The sequence below is a fragment of the Bidens hawaiensis genome, unplaced genomic scaffold (genome assembly GCF_021521415.1).
Source record: "Bidens hawaiensis isolate Kalapana, Puna unplaced genomic scaffold, B.hawaiensis_p1.1 tig00000820_1, whole genome shotgun sequence".
NCBI classification, from domain to species: domain Eukaryota; kingdom Viridiplantae; phylum Streptophyta; class Magnoliopsida; order Asterales; family Asteraceae; genus Bidens; species Bidens hawaiensis.
In genome coordinates this window covers 2,950,346-2,970,314 of record NW_027491048.1, presented here as the reverse complement: position 1 = coordinate 2,970,314, position 19,969 = coordinate 2,950,346, and the positions used below count along the sequence as shown (strand labels likewise).

At 33.8% G+C, this 19,969-nt stretch overlaps 2 protein-coding genes across 2 annotated transcripts; both read right to left on the bottom strand.

Annotated features, from left to right (window-relative positions):
* On the bottom strand, positions 1-2,681 carry LOC143542631 (11-beta-hydroxysteroid dehydrogenase-like 4A). Its single transcript, XM_077035181.1, has 6 exons — positions 2,430-2,681; positions 2,060-2,258; positions 1,880-1,959; positions 625-756; positions 382-534; positions 1-306 (listed from the first exon to the last, which is right to left on the bottom strand). The coding sequence occupies exons 1-6, from the start codon at positions 2,622-2,624 to the stop codon at positions 100-102; spliced, it is 966 nt and encodes a 321-aa protein (XP_076891296.1). The 5' UTR covers positions 2,625-2,681; the 3' UTR covers positions 1-99.
* A 1,610-nt stretch (positions 2,682-4,291) lies between these two features.
* LOC143540131 (glycerophosphodiester phosphodiesterase GDPD1, chloroplastic-like) lies at positions 4,292-8,635 on the bottom strand. The gene is made up of 7 exons (XM_077033278.1): positions 8,227-8,635; positions 6,574-6,633; positions 6,392-6,472; positions 6,084-6,284; positions 5,896-5,991; positions 4,743-4,939; positions 4,292-4,635 (listed from the first exon to the last, which is right to left on the bottom strand). The coding sequence occupies exons 1-7, from the start codon at positions 8,572-8,574 to the stop codon at positions 4,431-4,433; spliced, it is 1,188 nt and encodes a 395-aa protein (XP_076889393.1). The 5' UTR covers positions 8,575-8,635; the 3' UTR covers positions 4,292-4,430.
* Between the last annotated feature and the right edge of the window lie 11,334 nt (positions 8,636-19,969).

The window sequence follows — 19,969 nt, the reverse complement described above, 5'->3', positions numbered from 1 at the left end:
AGGTCTCATATATGTTAAGAAACCTGAAACTAGCGAAATAAGAAACGAGTTAAGGTTTGCATCCGACAGTTACACCGACTTATTTTTTCAAGCAAAGGTCTATTCAACTCTTTTCACTTTCCTATTCTTTGAGGGAAAGTACATATTGAAGTAGAATTGGTGTAGTTGTGGGAACAAGAACTGGATTAAGAAGAGAGCCTTAATGAACCTTGGTTCTGTAATAAACGTTGCTCCTTTGCGTATGCCATCAATAACGGCTTTCACACACGGTTCAGCATCCATTGTTGGGACTACATCTCTCATATCCTGTCAAACGTAGCTTTAGTTGCATTACATAGATATGATATGTTGCAATTTTAAGTGAAATGAATTAACACTTACTTTTCTTAAACGAACGCCAACACTATTGCTAGAATACTTGGCTGTTATGAAGTTTGTTTGTATGTACCCGAGTGTCAAGATTGTTATCGTTATTGTCGGGGAAACTTCGAATCTAAGGGACTCATAGAAGCTGATCAATGCTGCTTTACTTGCCTGATAAAGAGACATTATGCACCATAAGGTATTACACTTAAATAAGAAAAACGGCAAATGACAAATAGAGGCTTGAATTCGGTTCTTTACATTATAGAAGCCACCTCTAGGTGGGTTCAACACACCAGCACATGAGGCATTTACGATTATCTTTCCGTTGGTCTTCATGAGGTGTGGGATCGCAAAATGAGTTGGATAAACCGATCCCCAAAAGTTTATGTCCTGCATATATTATATTCATACAAAAATTCAGTATCGTCGTCATAATATCAAAAAGTAGTTTTTTTTAAGAATACTACGAACATATGTAACGTCCATAACAAAAGTTTAGTAGAGACGTTAAAATCATAAGTTTTGTGTAAACGATAGAAATTGCATACATTCTCATTGGAATATTTATCTGTCTTCATTTCTAACTCTATATCCATATTATTATTTTTATTTTATATTATTTCTTTCTCTATCTTCTATGTTTGGAGTACAAGCCTAAATGCATTCTTGATGTAAAAACCGAAATGATTAGGGTAATCAATACTAATATTTTAACTTTAGATATGTTAATAGTAATCTCTTTATATACAAAGATTCAGCATTACAAAATCTCGGTAATCTTGGAGATTGAGATTCGGATGAAAAAGCGAAAAAATAAAAATCACAAAAATTTGGAAAAGAGGATAAATAAAGAGACTCGATATGAATGTTCTAAGTGTGAAAAACTATAGATATGCAAATTAAGTATAAGGTGTGTTTAGGATTCCTTATTTTCCTTCCTTAAAACTTTTCATTAAGTTAATAAGTTACAAAAATATAACTTATGGAATTTTTCCTCTCACAACATAAGCAATCTCAAACACCTTATTATTTCTTAAAAAGTTTATAAGTTATAAGTTGATGAAAATAAGCAATCCCAAACACCCCCTAAAGTTCACATGTGTAGACAGATTGTAATTAATGAAATTTTTATTTTTTTTTAACGGTTAATTTTTTTATTAATATTATTGATGTTTACACCGGGACAATTACAGACTAACGGCAGATAGACGGGCAACAAGCTGCGCCGCTACCCCCTTCTGAATAGCAAACCCTACCCTACTAAACACAACGTTCCCTTTAGCATGGGCGGGATTGGTAATAACCCAGTTTTCAGCATTTCAAAACTCAAAACATGTAATAATTACAAGCTTTGATTGGTAATAACCCAGTTTTCTTGTAGGGTCCATATATTACTATAATGAAAATCAGTGTTTAATAGTAATTTTTATTAATTTAAAATAAATAACATACTTAGCATTGTTCAATTTTAGACGTCTTGACAAGAGTGGTTACGTTTTTAATTTGATCTTACAATAACAGGTGTGAATTTGGTGACATCATGATTGATTGAATAAAGTGCTCCAATTCCAGCATTACAAACAAGATGATCCACTGCAAAACAATTGATTACCATATATATCCATGTTAATTCACACAAATTAGTGATGGTGAAAAACATAATTTATTAGAAGATTATATACGGGTTACCCACAACGGCCAAAATGTTTAATGGTGTCATCCACGAACATCCTGCAATCATCGACCTTTGACACATCAGCAAATATAGAAAGAACATCAAGAGAGCCGAGTTCACGAGCTCTGTCTGCTACAAGCTCTAGTCGGCTCTCTGGTTTCTTTGTCGATATAATCACTAAACATGCGCCTAGTTTTGCATATTCATATGCCATAAGCTGCCAACAAAATAAAAAAAATGTTCAATCTTTTCTTTAAAGATATTTAAATAAGAGTCGCTTATATATTTTTTTTAAATAATAAACTTCATATATTAAATAAAATGATCAAATTATAATAGAGAACTGGGTAAGAGTCATATATGATATATATACATATATAATACATACCTCTCCAAGTCCAGATGAAGCACCGGTGATCAACACCACTTTTCCGGACATGTTTTCCTTAAATCGGAAACATGATCGAATGGAATTGACGAGTTCCCAAGCGAAAAGGAACGGAGAAACAACAAGAACAAGTAACAAGAAAACATAAAACACAAGGGTGTTTGTGAACCTGTTATTGAAGTAGGCTTCATACATGTCTGGTTTATCCACACATGTGACACAACCACTTCTTATATTGTTTTTTAAGGTTAGATTCTTAGTAAGCAATTAAATATCCAACCTTAACGTGCACCATCTACCAGCCACCCGACTGTATTGCCGGTCAACTGTTTTTTTTTTATTATTTTAATTTCATTGTCAGGAAAATAAATACAAGTGTCCATCCAAGTAGTCATCGAGTAATGAGTCACATGGCCAACGAACAATGTCTGTAATATTATTGTATATATTTATGTTCTATGGTCACTGAAAGTGATGCGTCATTAGTTGATACCTTTGATGGTATACCTTTGATGCGTCATTAGTGATACCTAGAAACACAAGTTTTAATAAGAATCATGATAAAATAAAAAAGTTGGTTTGTTGCAAAAGAGTATCTTCGGCCCAAACTAACCCAATGCAGTATTTTAAATAGGGTCGTCCAAACTGTTCGTGGCTCGAACTTGTTCGCCGTTCGCTTGAAAATTGCTTGGAAAACTTTCGCTTGTTTTTTCGCTCGATTCTAAACGAGTCGCTCTGCTTGGTTCGGTTTGCAAACGAGCAAAGGTCTGCTCGGTTCGGTTCGGCTCGAATATTTTTAATTTATTTTATATGTAATTGTATATGAACAAATATATAAATATATAGACAAAAAAACATAAATATAAGCTTAGAATTTTGTAAACCCCTTTAAAAATTTTCTATTCCATTAATTTTATAGTTTTATTTGTTCCCTTCAAGTTTTAGAATACTAAAAGTTTGTTTACATGATTATTTTATCTCACTTCAAACTTACTTTTAATAAAAATTTACAATATATTACACGTTTGTCTAAACACTACTAATTTATTTATAAAATATATAATTTACAACCTTTAAACTTGTTCGTTATTGAAATTTTTTAAATTGAAAAAGAAATAAATAATGCTCGAAATCGCTCGATGTTCGATCGAAAAATGCTCGATTTGATTTTGGCTCTTTTCGATTTTCGCTCAGTTCGAATTTCAGCCTTTCGGTTCAGCTCGATTTTAAACGAGCCAAGCAACGAGCAAGTCTTCGCTCGGTTCGGCTCGGCTCGTGTCTACATTTGGGTTGGTTTAGGCAGGCCTTAACATAATTGGCCCACACATATTGGATTTCAAATTAGCTGTGAAGCCCACTGTCAATGCAGTCCAGTTACCAAATTTCTGTTGAAGCCACCTTATTCTAGTGTTTTAACATAAATCACATATTTTTACTTCCAACGTCTTATTTACGTATAGTCGTATAATTAGCTCTGTGTAACACAAATCCATGTGACCCATTCTAACAACATTCATGTCAATTATTGCCAAATCCCTAAATTAGTAACACAATGCCCACACGAATAATTGTATTTTTTTAACAATGAGAACTTGTTATCGGAAAACTCATGACCCCGCCAGTACTTACAAACCAACAAGATCATGTAAATGGCACCTTGTGTTGGACATATTGCCTTCAATATGCAATGACAATAAAAAACCAATGAAAGCAAGACTCAAACTAGAACTTTGGTAGAAAGAAATCAAGTGTTACCACATGATTAGATTTCATAAAACTATGCATCGAACTAGTTATCATTCTATTTTACGATAATGATGCATAATGTTGTATGATAAGAATAACTACTAGTTTTATATAAACTTAAGTTTTACAGTTTTATCCTCCTTAACACACGTTTGTGATGAGATATAGCATACATCAATATGCTTATTGCCAACTCCACATAAATAGATTGAGATGATGTGGAAAAGACGGTTATATGCATAATTTACACACAAATTAACTACAAATATATTTCATTCCAATGACCTCCATAAGACTAGAAAGTTGCTTCTCTGAACACTTGATCCCCTCGTCGTTTTCCTCTTCGACCATATTCTCTTTTCCAAATTCCGCAACTACTTCAGTGATCTCTTGAACCAAGTCCACAATCACCCCATCAACACCCATCAACATTTGTGCAGTGACCACTTCTCGTACGTTACTGAAACGACAACAAATGTTTCATTAAGTGTGAATATGTAACATGACAAGGGAAACAAAAAGAATCTTGAAATTTCGAGATGTTTTCAAGAAAATGAACACGCGTACTTTAACGGGCCATAGCTTATGAGACTGAGTTTTAAGTCTTTAATTCTTTTAATTACTCCTGGATTTCTTAAGATGGATCTCACTTCAGCAACAATTCCATTTAATCCGCCGGCTGTGCACAATTTCAATGCTTCATCTAAAGAATTTCTCCTAACGTCGGTATATGTTTCCACCCCTCCATTTGTTAGAAAGAAGACCTAATCGTGACATTACAACAAGCGAAAACATAATAAGATGAATGGTTTATTTAGTAATGAATCCTATACCATTGCATGATATAGAGTTAATTCATAATTGCATAAAACGTTGAAAAAATTTATCCAATAGTAGCCAAGTTTTTCAAGTGCAGACTAAAGTCACTCAAGCTTTTTATGTTCCTGTATACTCACTCAATTTTTATTTGTTCTTCAAGTATTGTAAATTTTTTAAAAAAAAATTAAAAAGTTTTAAGATTATGCAACCTAAATGGATCATATATAAATTATCATTGCTATTTAGTGATTATTTTATATTACTATTTAACTAAAATTGAACAATTCTTAAGCTTTGTTATTCTTTAGTGAATATTGTTTTTCACTATAATCTTCTACTTCTAGTTATTTAAAAAAATCACTAGTAGTAACTGAAACACCTAACCAAAGTTGGTTAACTTTAAAAGAAAAAAATAGTTTTGAGTAACTTAGTGGAACCTTTGGAAAACTCGGTTTCTATTGTGTGAAGTTCTTTCTAAAAAGTATTTCATCCTCTCATTAAAAATGTCCACATTTTCCTTTTTATTTGTCCCAATACAAATGTCCAATTTTAAAATTTATTAGTCAATTTCCAAGTTTACCCTTAAACACACACAACTAATATTAATAAACAATATTTATGGACCCAGTTTTCAAGGCCATTATTGTCATTTGGTGAGCAAAAAAAACAATAATTTAATCTTCCTTAAACTTTGTGTTTTTCAAACTAACACTTTGACTGGGACGGAGGAGTATCCGATACCGGTCAAGATTTTATTTCAAAGAACCAACTATATTTGCCGATACACAAATAGGTAATCAGTATAGGTTACGAGTAAAAATGTCGTAACGCGTGTAATTGCTTTCAAATATGTTAATTATTTCTAAATGTAAACATATGATATATGTAACATGAAACTTACAGGATAAGTGCTTTGAAGTTTCCGGGTCAAAAGAGTTGCATCAGGCTGAAAGCTTGAGAAATAAATAGGTCGGTTTTTAGCATACTTGTTAACAATCTGCATAAAAAGAAAACCAAAATCCATGAATATGGTAACACTTATATTAAAAGAAGACAATGTCATATCAAACACTTAGAACAAGTGCATACGCGAAGAACAACTTGTATGACGCGAACGAGCTCTTCCTCTTTGTACGCAATGTTATCATCAAACTTAAACTCGATATTGAATCCCTGAGAATGGTTAACTTTTTGGAACACTTCTTCCAATGTGCATAGATAATCATCTTTTTCAACTTTCCACTCGAAAATCCTCCCATCTTTTATTTGTCTAAATAAAGGTTTACCCACCTGATGTTATCAAGATCATAACCGTCAAACGGATTAAATTAGAACATGTATATATGATATGGAATATGGAATATCGAATATGCGCTTATGGCAAGAAACATTATTACTTTGTTAGGTTCCCGTTGAGGTCCATACGAAAGAAACTCGTCTAAATTCATTTCGGTAACTCTTTTTCCGATTAGTACTCCCTGAAATAAAACACCCGAGAAATGAATGTTTTTATGAAAGTTGTATTTATACCGCGTGTGGGTTGTAAAACATGATACATAGTAAAATGAAGAGAACTGACCTTATCTTCAGTGAAGATGAAGTTGTCATGAAATATTATTGGACAGTCATCCTTGGTCACCTACAAAAGGAGGTGTGTTGTTTACGTTTTTTTGTCTAAGTTTCTCAAAACTTAGATCAAGAAATGTTCAGCGAAACACCAAACAAACAAACAAATCAGTCTCTTGAATAAAACTAAATAGATAACTAACAAATAAAGACAACTTGAATAAGGTTCATATCAACTTATGATCAAGTGTCAAGAGGAAACAACAACGGGTTGGTCATCCCAAATTGTAAAAGCAACAAAGAATACAAGTAATAATAGAGAGACGGATGGGAGATAATCTCCCGGCGCTCACTGGGGACGGGATGAAATCAACGTGAGGATTGGGATCCCAGGATGCATTTCGTCCTCCCTTATTATCTAAGAAGCATATATTTTCTTTCGTTTTTTTTTTACAAATCCCATTAGTTATTACTTGTCCTCCTTACAAATCCCATTAGTTATTGTGATTATTTATACCATAATTATAATTTATGACTTAATTAGGTTTTCTTTATATTATTAAAGCTATCTATAGTTGATTAATAATACATGATTATGTGATTTTTTTTCTTTACGGTATCAGCAGAGCCATATGGGAATTTTGGATTCCACGGGCGACAAGGAAAAGCGAGCCACTAAAATATAAACTTACATATATAAAAATCAATAATACAAAGATAATCGTAATATTGTAGCAAAATGACCTATTATTGTCGCTACCTAATTTTTAAAAATTAGGTTCAAAAATTAAATATTTCATTTTTTAATTGGTTTAAATGGGCTTTAGATGAGATATAGCAAATGGGTTTAGATGGCCCAAACTTTCGTATTTTAGCAATTGGGTTAACTTGGGTATTTTAATCAGCTTAATTGTAGTGATCCCCTTATTTAAACCTTAAATATTTATTTATGAAATGCTATTACAATAATTATGATTCCAGTGACATTAAGACAAAGCAACTAGTTTTATGAAAAATAAAAAAAATAAAAATATATTAAAGAGTTTAAAGTTTTTCGTTCATGTATACATCAAACTCGAGCAAATCAAAAGAAAAGCAAAAAACTTGAATGGTTTTTCAGCCAGATTGGGCTCACGAGATGATGATCCATGTGCGGTTACATTTTCCGCACATGACCAAGACAAACCCAGGGTAGCTTTAAACTTATTTTTTTTTACATATTTCAAGGTATCGACAAGTTTCCATAAGTTTGGTTTAACAAATCCAACAATTAAAAGCATTGTTGTTTGACCATATCATAGCCATCACTCATCGATATCTAAAACGTGTGTATAAATTTGTATTTGTATTTGTGTTTGAAGATTACTTGTCCTCCTTAAACTAGATCAAAAACGGAGCTACAGAAAACGACATAAATCAACAAATTAATATAATGGTCGTAATACGTGGGCGTGGGCCCACAAACACTATAAGCAACTTGTTTTGTCAGTCTTCCAAACACGTGTTTCCTAAACGTAAGGACAAACATAATGTCGTTTTAGACCAATAATCGCCGCGGCCACCGGCAAACCATCACCTAATTAATTTCACACGACTCTACTTACCGGAAACGTAAACCAAATCAAAATATTTTAAATAATAATAATAATAATAATAATAATAATACCTGAACGTCAAATTCTATGTAATCCAGATTATATTTCCCGGCTGAATTAAATGCAAGAATAGAATTCTCTTTAACAACTTTCATTCTAGGATCAGGAGATTGTAACAAGTTCATCCCGGTCCCACGGTGCCCGATGACCATAAACTCCCCATTCGGCTTCTTAACATTGCCGTTGTTGTTGTCGTCGTCGTCATGATGATGGTTTTGATGAAAAGTATTGAATGTGGAAACATTTGAAGAAACATGATCAAGATTCGGAAGTCGTGTAATATGAGCCGTTTTAAGAGCCATATTAAGGGGGATTTGGGAGGAGTTATTAGGGGAGATGAATTTAAAGATGGTATCCATGATCACCCAGAAATTACGGGAATATATGTTCTAAGGCTTTGTTTCAACTTTGATTCATCTCACGTAACAATGGTGTTTCAAATGACTTATAATGTGACATCCATAATATACAATAGAATATAATATATATTATGTATGACCCATGACCCTACCATTAAACTTCTAGAGCATGATATATAACAAACAAACAACCTACGTACGTACACCTGTCTTTTTAGTTTGTATATATGATCATTGTTATTCATTGATCAACCCTCCATTAATCAACTCAACCAACAAAGGCTTATTTGGTAATTTTATTACATAGTTTATAATATATAGAGTAAACGGCGGTTTTTCGTTTGTATGATTTGTTCAAATCTGCAGTTTTAGTCCAATAATTTCAAATTTGCGATTTTTGTTCTTGTGGTTTCATTTCACTTGCAATTAAACCCGAATTTATTAACCCCGTTAAGTTTGGTCGTTAAATTCATCAGCGTGCCCCTCGCATGAGGGGCAACTTTGTTCTTTTTCCCCCTAAATAAACCTTAGTCATAATTCGCAAGCCTCCTCATGTAAGGGGATGGGGTGTATTTGAGGAAAAAATGACAAAAATGTTCCTCACGTGAAAGACACGATAATGGGTTTGACGACCAGACTTAACGGGATTTGTGAATTCTGATTTAATTGCAAGTGAAATGAAACCACAGGGACAAAAATTGCAAATTTGAAACTATTTGACTAAAACCACATATTTGAACAAACCACATTGACGAAACCGCATTTCATTGTAATATATATATATATATAGTCTCCAAATTACATTAAAAGGGTTTAAGAAAAATTACAAAAAACATCACTTTTATTAACATTTCTTTTTGCACAAGATGTATAAAAGATATATTTGTAATGATAACAAAAAGATTAGAAGGATGTTACAAAAACAGGGTTGTTTGAACTTTGAAGAGTACGATAACACATAACAAAAAGATTAGAAGGATGTTACAAAAACAGGGTTGTTTGAACTTTGAAGAGTACGATAACATGTGAAGCTTATAGTGGTTGGCATGTTGGGTGATGAATTTTGACTGTAATATAAATTTATTTTTTTAAGAAAAATATTCTAACCAATACTAAAACCGGTTCTAATTACAAAGTTTCAAAGTTGTTTCAATTAGATCTCTCATGCATTTTTTTCTCAAAATTGGGTCACTAAACCTTCAAATCGAGCCATCATCGAGTTTTTTTTTTTTGTCAAGAATAAAATGGAAGAGAAGATATGGAGATCCGGATTTCCAATATACGCAATTATATTAAAATATATAATAAACATGTTAATTATATAAATAATAAAAACCTAATATCCACGTCACCAGTCCACATCGACATAAAAAAAAGGAAAAAAGTTTTCCTAATTAAAACAAAAATAGATGCTAAAAACTATGTTAAAACCTAGAATTTAAATAAAACATGTAATCGGCATGACTTTATTGAAACATTTTTAAAATTTAAGTAAAATAATCAAAACACTACTTTAAAAATTTATATAATAATAAAAATGAGAGACTTATGCAATAATTTATTGTACATTATGCATTCAAATTTGTATATGTAGTACTCTTTTATATCTAACTTTCATTTTTTTATTTTTGGTCCCTAATCTTTTCACAGTTTACAAATATGTCACAAATAATTTTTAGTATTAGTCGTCAACATTTTTCCACTTTCAACTTTGGCCCCCTATACTTTTCATGTTTTACAATTTTTTTTGTTTGACGCTTACATTTGAATTTAACGAGTTAACGAGCTGCAACGCATGTGCGTGGTTGAGTGTTTTTATGTCTGTTTTCCCGTTCAACGGCCTCATTGCATCGCATAGATGTTAAGTTGACTTAGTTATTTTTTCTATAGTTTATGTTATGGTCAACTTTTTGTGAGTTAACACAATGCAACGAGTACGTGTGGTTCAATATTTTTACGTCTACTTTTTGTTCAGTTTTCTTAATTGTTAAGGTTAGTTACTGGCTGTGAGAGAGGAGAGAAGGCGGTGGTGATGGTAACTTCATGCTTTCGAGTGGAGTGGATATGTAAATACACGGTTTTACACCTCTGCCGCAACGCGAAAGGTGTAAATACTAGTTATACATATACAAGGGAAGTGTTAGTTTACTCACATAACATAACTGTTCATCTTTTTGTGGCTGTTGTTAAGCCACGCTACCTACTTTCCCATTTATTATATTTTTTAACTTGGTTATCTTAGTTAAGCTTTTATTGTTTTTTCTTTATTGGTTCTTTCCTTCATATTTTTTAACTTAACTAGATTACTTTTTAATTGTTATAATTTTTAAATAGTAATTATATCTTAACTAAATAATAAAAGAGATCAACAAATCAAACACATGCGAAGTTATTTTAGACATATTAGTATATTACATTACAACTTGATTTTGTCACCCGTTTCTTTCGGTATCGTAAAAAGCTTAAGTGATACTTAACAATTTCGTGCCGACTTGCTTCCACAACGTCTGTTCATGTTTTGTATTGTTTTTCCATATGTTAACTTGAAAGAATTATTTTGGGTTTACCTATGGTATCATAACGAACGTAGCCGATACCGACCGAATTCATGTCAATTCAAGGCAGCAACCCCTATGTTCTACCGACCGAATAAACGCCATTTTAAATATGTTATATTTTTGCATCATAAGATATACGAGTGTCACTATTATCTTGGGCGTTTACTAATTTATTTTTTGGGTTTAGGGCCAATATTGGTACAAACTTAACTGATACCGACCAGATTCATAAATTATATGTGATGTTATTGTTTTGGTTGTTTAAAAAGTAATTTTTTGATAACTAATACCGGTTGAATTCATCCCCCTTCGCCGCAACGCGGCAAGGTTTTTTTACTAGTTTGTATACAATCATGTAAAGTTACCCCTTGTTTTTAAAAGTCTATGAAAGTTGTATGTCATATGTTAAGTTTTGAAGTAAACCTTTCAACTAAAGAATTTTTTAATATTATTCTTATAATCTTTCTTCTAACTCATTAGGTAAACATGTCCTAATGCATAAAATATAGACATATATTACAAGGTTATAAATTCATCACCTAATCACCGCGAGGGCCATGCCGTAAAGTACCTCCACAACAACCCTTTTTTCATACTCTTTTGTTAACTTTCTAAAGTTTCACCTTTTTCCTAACTCTTTTGGTAACTTTAAAATTTTGAGTTGTATATGCATAATGCCAAAAAAATAGCATGTTCTAATAATAATAACTAAAATCGAATAAGTGGTGGATCTAAACAAAAATCTTATGTTAACATTAAAAAAATAAATTACCGTATCCCATACGATGTAAACGAATATTCTGTTACAGTATTTTATACAATAATCGAATTCTTTTTTACCGTATTTCATATAATTAATTTTTTTCTGAACTTGGTGTTTGATCGATGTCATCATTTTGTTTGGAATTTTCGTTTAAAAAGATTCCTAATAAGACTTTTTCGTTTCATCTTGAAAGCTCCCTAATTTTCGAAGAAACAAAATTTAAACCATAAATCCGTAATCAATTACAATTTACACATAAACCCTAAATCTCTAATCAATTCTAATTTATTATTCAAATATCCAATAAACCATGATAACTCATTGAAATATTCAATTGCCCATAACAATTCCAAATTAAAGATTTATATAATCAAATTAAACTATTACAATTTTAGATAAAAGTAGAAGAATATCTAAATTGAACAAGTAGAAGTCGAACTGTGGAATAGGGATGAGGGATCATCGGTTGTCGACTACTCGACGGCAGCGTGGAGGTACGATGACCAGAGGAGGGCAACATGGGGTGGACGGTGGCTAAATGAAACTCTGTTCTGTTGAATGTTGATGTCCAGCCTAAACTAAGTGTCCAAGCATAAGGGATTGTTTTATTTGGTTTGGGCTTTAGACCTTGGTTGGGCTTTAATTGGTTTTAGCTTTTAATTTGGTTGGGCTTTAATTGGTTTTAGCTTTTAATTTGGTTGGACTTTAAACAAAGATGGGTAATTTTATATTTTTTTTCACGGGTAGCGAAATACGAAAATCACCAAAAAATAAAAAAAAATCTACACTACCGACGAAAAACTGAGAGGTGGCGGAGGCTACCCCTGGTTAGTAACTACATTCGTCCCTGAATCGAATACAAGTTATCATGAGTTACAAATTTCAGTTGTGGTGCAGTACCACTTCGATACCGTTGATGGCAAATACTGAAAAAATATCAAAACCAACTAATGTCAAAAATCGAAACCAGAAACCCAAAAAATGAATACGAATACCAGTACAAATGTTGTTCGACCAAAATTAGTTCGGTCTGATAAAAAAATGTGTATTACAAAATGAAAAGTTATTCGCAATTGATTTAATTACATAAAAATTATCTCATGGAACCCAACAAATAAAGTTTTGATATGCTCAAATGGATATCGACATACGGGTGACAGTTCGGTACCAGTATTAAGTATAGTTTACTATATATAAATACTTTATTTCAAATACAACTCTCGTGCCTAATAAATCTAAATAGTAGACTTTAGAGGGAAAAAAATTGAGTCAAGTTCGGTTTTAGTCCTTGTTGTTGACACCAAACCCCACCGCCCAACACCACTACTGGTTGTAATCACCACCGTCCATCACCACCATTGACTACAATCCACATCACGCAACGCCACCAATTGCAAGCCCTGCCCCTTTTGCTCCACTCGTCTCACCTAACAACTCTTAAAGGCCCGATTGTTAGGGATTCAGGTATTTCAACACACACACAAACACAAATAATCTGCAAGAGAAATAAAAATGAAGATGAACACGCAAGATTTAACGTGGTTCGGTCTAAACTAACCTACGTCCACAGGCTGCAACCAGGGTATTTTATTATTGCTACTGTCTCACTCGTGATAAAGAATTACAAGTACAAGGCTAAGTATAAATAAATACATGATTAGGATTTTTCACTTAATCATCAAGAAAACTAATATGGGCTTTAATTAAAACAAATCGGGTCAACCCATTTGATCTCTAATTTTCTGCTCCATAATTCTCTTGAACCGGACCCAAAATAATAGAGCCTCCACAATAAACCCAACAATCTCCCACTTGGAGGCTTGATAATATTCAAACTGCCTACCGATGATCGCTTGTATCTCTTGTAATCTTCCCCGTCTTCCTGGTTGCATCTGCCTTCTCATCAGTTAACATGAACGCCCGTTGAAGCTCCCCCTAGCTCCAACACATCAGTCATGGCTACAACTGCCACTGACTCATTCTCTGTCCCTACCGGCTCCCACTTACGCGAACTGCCGAGTCCTGGAATACCTTGAGAACAAACAACACTCTCTATATTAAGCAGGTAATCTTCTGGAGAGACTTTAACCGCTGAAATATTGGTTCTCTTAACCCACTGTCTGGCAACTCTTGCTAAAGCTTTGACTGACTGACTGCCAGTGCTCCCACTGTCACGAAAACCTTTGACTGGTTTTTCTGAACCTCTTCTAGCACGTTCAACCCGAATCTGACCTATGGCTCTGGATTTATCTCCTGCAAAACAAACCTTCTTCTGCCCACTAGACTCTGTGAACCGGACTTTGGTCTTCTTCTGAACTGGGTCGGTCACTCCCTTAGACGATAAACTAACCATATACAATGAACCCCTCTTTCTTCCTCGAGCAATGACAAGATTTCCCTTTACAACTTTCCACTGCTCGTTCTCAAATTTAACCTCATGTCCTTGTTCATCCAACTGCCCGACAGAAATCAACTTTTTATTTAAGCTTGGAATCACTCTGACATCCTTCAAGGTAGGGGTGTTCAAAACTATCCGAATCCGTATCTGAATTATCCGACTATCCGTATCCGAACTATCCGAATTTTCGGATATCCGAATCCCGGATATCCGAATCCCGGATATCCGAAAATTCGGATTCGGATTCGGATAGCAGTTTTCATATTTTTCGGATATCCGAATTATCCGGTATTTTAATTTTATTTTATATTATATTTAATATAAAACCTTATCTCTTAAAGCACACACAACACAAACACATAACACAGCAGCAACAGCCAAGCGCCTCTTTGTCACACATTAATCCTCATTCCCTCCGTCCTTACTCCTCACGGCAGCCGCAGAAGCTGCACCACCGTCGCAGCACCGCCACCATCCGTCCTACCATCACGGCAGCACCAGCACCACCATCGCAGCACCACCGTCGCCCGTCTCCATCAGTCCCACCCTCACAATTTTCTTTTTTATTTCTTTTTCGGATATTCGGATATCCGAGGTTCGGATATTCGGATATCCGAGGTTCGGATATCCGAAGTTTCGGATTCGGATTCGGATAGTGATTTTCACTATCCGAAAGTTCGGATATCCAGTTTTGAACAACCCTATTTCAAGGTCCATGAACCGGCTGAAGTAACTAAATTCAGGTCACCCATGCCCGTAACATCAAGAACATCATTGTTCGCCAGTCTAACCTTACCAAAATCGCCTTCCTTCAAATTCTAATGCTTTACTGCTGTGGCCTGTGGGTAGAATGGAATGAAGCACCAGAATCCATGACCCAGGAATCAACATTATCCTCAACACTAAGAACTAAAAACTCATCCTCTGAACGTTCTTCTGCAGTGTTGACTTCTTTCTTTTCATTCTTATCATTCAGACACTGATTCCTAAAGTGTCCCTTCTCTTTACAGCCCCAGCATTCAATATCTTTACGAGTCCTAGACTGACTCCTCTTCCTGCTCCCACTGTCTCGTTGTTTTCCCCTACCTCTGTCTTTTGTGACTAATATATTACCAGCCGATTCACCTGAACTTCTGCGTCTTGAATCTTCTCCAAGAATCAAATCCTGAATCCCATCAAAAGTAATTTTTGTAGACGAACTACAAACCGCAGTCATTGTTTGCGACCGACTATCGGGCAAAGAGGATAATAACAAAAGACCTTGAACTTCATCATCAAACTTAATGTCGACTGACACTAAGCGGGACAGGATCGAATTAAGATTATTAATATGCGTTGCAATAGGACCACCCTCTTTCATTCTTGTAGTCACTAGCTCTCGGATAAGATAGACCTTATTTGCTGCAGAGGGATTCTCATACATGTTGGATAGTGCATCCATCATACCACGCGCCGTGGATTCCTTCATGATATTAAATGCCACATCTTCCGACAACGACAGAGATTCTTGTCTAACTTCTTCCAATCTGCTTCTGACATCTTTTCTGGTTATTCATCTTCTAACACTACATCCAAGTCTTTCTGATAAAGTAGCGCTTCAACCTGCATCTTCCACCAACCAAACTTCTGCCCATAAAACTTTCGTATCATCACATTTCCGTCTTCTGCCATGACAATGACTAAACGAAACCACTAAACTACAGCCACACCAAAACCACCCGGCTAAACTGCCCGATAAACGCCAGCCGCCTAATAATCAAAACCCACTTCAAGCTCACGAACCAACCCCAAACCGATCGAACAACTTAGTTGATGGCCCGTTGCCAAAAATACACTTAACCCTATTTCGATTCAAACAATTTCTCTCGCGTTGTGTTTCTCCCGTGCGTAACCGTAACCTCGGATCTGATACCACTTGTTAGGGATTCGGGTATTGCAACACACACACAAACACAAATAACCTGCAAGAGAAAAATAAAACCGAAGATGTCACAAGCAGATTGGAAGAAGTTAGACAAGAAGATGTCAGAACCGAAAATAAAATCATGACCATGAACCATTTCCGTTGACCAAAAAATTGTAGGGTTTCTTGAGGACCTTAGTTGTGTGGTGGCGGTGTGGTGACGATGATGGAAATTTGGAAGGTAACCGGTCATCGAAAGTATTTAATGAAATTAAAAACATGGAGTCAATTGAGACAAAAACGAAACAAAACGAGTAAAACAAATCAAGGTAATATTACACGTAACTCAGGTAGTGGGGTTGTACTTGTTGATCTTTTTTTACTCGACTATGTAGTATGGCGGAAGATATGCCACATAATCCCTATATGAAAGGAACGGATCATCATAGAATTATCGCCATAGAAGCCTATGTTTTGTTTTGCTTGAAAAAATACACTTCATGCAATCTTGGATACGTTGTTTCAAAAACAAGGCTAAACATTAATCTCACAAAAATTTTGTCCCAATGTTTCTTCTAACCTGCCCATTCAATGTTCAAAGATACACAAGTATTGAAGAAGGTGATCAATACATTTATCTAGTGAGACGTTGAATTGGTAATCCCTATCTTTTAGGGAAATGACTAGTGAAAAAAACTCTCGATCGAATGATCTGAAAGTGGACTAGAGTGGATTAGTCAACATACACTTCACACTTGAACCTCTATAAATCATTTGTATAATCTCTAACCCTTATACTCTTTAATTATTGTATATACTTTACTGCTTGAGTTATATATACTGATATACAAAGAGTTTAACAAGTTGATTAGCTTTCATAAAAAAAGTTAAAAATAAGAGAAAAAACTAAAAAGTTGTTAATTTCTTTCATCAAAAATCATGTTTTTCACATGTACATTATGTTGTTAATTACTTTAGGAGATATTTGAAGCTAAAATTATCAAGGATACATTTTTGTTTAGTAATTCTTTCATCGTAGTCTCCTAGTTAAATGGATTCTATCTTCGAAAACCATTCTAGATCAAACAGAAAAAACCCCACTAAACCGAGACTACTCAACCTCGTAGCAGTCATGTATCCTGTATGCTTTTCTACATCTTCTAAGTCCTCGATCATGTCTAGTCTCCTCTCAGTCTGGTCCAATCCATAAACAATGGTTATCCTAAGATGTACTACCAAGTAAAATACTTTACGTTTTTAATAATATTGTATTATCCTAATATGATTTCCTTCAAAATTTATATAAAAATTCAGAAAAAAGAGGACAATTATTGTGAGTACTCTGATTAGCAAGCATATGGGTAGTTGGGTACAATGAGTGTTGGCACTTTCCGGATATATTACAAAGTTACTTCTCTGTGTTCCTATGAACAAATTGTGTTTCATTATTGACAAAAGAGTACACCAAACATGTGGAATAATCAACTAAAGGCATATTGTTTTCTATTACAATAAGAGGCAGGGGTATGTCTTTAACAGGTTAGGGTTTGCAATTTAGAAAGGGGTGGCGACGCAGCTTGTTGCCCGCCCGCCTACCTGCTATGTTGATGTAATATTTATGTTTCTACCATGAAATGAAATTGTAACTTTCATTTAAAAAAAATTACAATAAAGTACAAGATGTCTTTTTATAGGGGTTGCAATTTTGACCCATGAGTTAAATGAGCTGTATCAAAATGTATAAGATGGATTAGAATGGATCAAACTAAAAAAAATGATTGAAACGGGTCAAAACGGGTTAACATTTCTCGGGTTCTTTTTTTTATGGAACGAGAAAAACGGGGGAAATTTTTTGGTATTTATACTTTTTAAGTTTTTTATTTATATTTCGAGTTATAATTTTTTAAACTTTTTTTTGAATTTTTTGGTAAAGGGTTTTGAAATGGGTCAAAATGGGTTGAGATTTCAAAACCCCTCACCAAAAAATTCAAAAAAAATATTAAAAAATTATAACTCGAAATATAAATCAAAAACTTAAATAAATACCAAAAAGTTTCCTCCATTTTTCTCGTTTCATAAAAAAATCCTGAGAAATGTCAACCCGTTTTGACCCGTTTCAATCATTTTCTTTTTTTTTAGTTTGATCCATTCTAACCCATCTTATACATTTTGATACAACCTATTCAACCCCTGAGTCAAGATTGCCACCCCTACTTTTTTATTTTCCTTAATCCTTAAGTTAACTGAGAGTTAATTATATGAGGTTGCCTTTGCATTGTCTTCATATAATTCATATGGCTGTATTGAACGGTATCGAACATTTGCCCTGTGTTCTTATAATCGTAAAAGTTTCATTGTTGGTTAAGCACAATACACCCCGTAAGGCACAATGCATGTGCGAGGGTGTAACACCGCAAGTGATCCAAGATTTTCGTTTTCGTAGTCTCACTTGTTTCACATTTAATTTGATTTTTCTCTAGTAACTTTGCTCATTAGATTTAAAAAAGAACTAGAGACACAATTTTTTTCCCAATATATTTTGATGTAAATATTAACGAAACTGAGTTGTATTCTAATAATGTATATTTTGGTCTTGTAATAAGCTATGAAACATGCTTGGATCGACTTAAATTAATAACCAAGTTGTACTTAAAACAAAACAAAAGGTGAGTTTTAAGTATTAATTATATGTAATATTTTATTATTATTGTGTTATGTTTTTTTTCAACCAAAAGCATTACAGTCCGCTATGGGCGGTCTTGGGGTGAGGAAGCCGCGACACACTGCTGAGGGACGCGAAGGGTTGGGAGCGTCGTTCTCTCTCCATTATGTATGTGTATATTTAATGGGGCGCTAATGGGGCTTTAAACCACAGCGGATATTTATGGAGAAGGGCTTGAAGTCCCGTTTCTTACGTGACATTGTGAAGGGGCTTCGATGCACCCACCATAAAGAACATCCTTAAAAATTATGTTAAATGAATTATATAAAATTTATAACTATTATTTATATTATAAAGTAGAAAAACAATTGTTGAAAAGATGAATGACAAGTATAACAAAGTTCTAAATGATAGAGATGAAAATGAATGAGGTAATGATGTGAAACTTAGCTGAATAAAAGTTACCACACTTTGGTAAAAACAAACTTTTGATGAATATAGGAGTTCTACTATCCTTTGTTCAATTTAGTAGTTTCTTTTTATGGAAAACCGATTACAAACTTTGTTCAATTTAGTAGTTTTTTTTTTTTTTTTTAAATTAATGCTAACTTATTTACATGCAAGTTCTCATAAGTCCTTTCATCATAAGACTATTGGGTGTGAATCTTTTAACTTAGGTGTGAGAAGCCCAATTCAAATATCACAAATCAAATAGTTCACAATCACAATTTGTGTGAGAATCTTTTGTTCTCAATCACCTACAAAGTCACATATGGGATCATACATTCATACCACATATCATAAATTTGTAAGAATCAAGTTCTAATGACCAATCCTTATAAGTTAAGAATCTAGTTCTCAATACAACCACTAGACCTTCAAGTGGCCTTTCAATTAGTAAATATCATGATATTCATTTGCATGTTGTGGTGAGTCAAAACACTATCATTGACCAACATGTTGCACAAGAAAAACATGACACCAACAAAACACTACATAGTACATACAAAACAAAATTACCATAAAATTAAAACCATCATAAGTTTTCCCATTCTCCTCATCATTTGGTATACAAAACCACCTCCCTAATATTTCTCATAATTCGGGGGTA

What these genes read in the sequence shown, in the direction of transcription:
- LOC143540131 (XM_077033278.1), bottom strand. Translation starts at nt 8,574, where the DNA reads ATGGATACCATCTTTAAATTCATCTCCCCTAATAACTCCTCCCAAATC. An exon ending in TCATCTTCACTGAAGATAAG is followed by an intron (nt 6,473 to 6,573) that starts GTCAGTTCTCTT and finishes GTTTTATTTCAG; the next exon opens with GGAGTACTAATCGGAAAAAG. An exon ending in AACTTCAAAGCACTTATCCT is followed by an intron (nt 4,940 to 5,895) that starts GTAAGTTTCATG and finishes TGTCACGATTAG; the next exon opens with GTCTTCTTTCTAACAAATGG.
- LOC143542631 (XM_077035181.1), bottom strand. Translation starts at nt 2,624, where the DNA reads ATGTATGAAGCCTACTTCAATAACAGGTTCACAAACACCCTTGTGTTT. An exon ending in CTAGAGGTGGCTTCTATAAT is followed by an intron (nt 535 to 624) that starts GTAAAGAACCGA and finishes TCTCTTTATCAG; the next exon opens with GCAAGTAAAGCAGCATTGAT. An exon ending in TTGGCGTTCGTTTAAGAAAA is followed by an intron (nt 307 to 381) that starts GTAAGTGTTAAT and finishes TACGTTTGACAG; the next exon opens with GATATGAGAGATGTAGTCCC.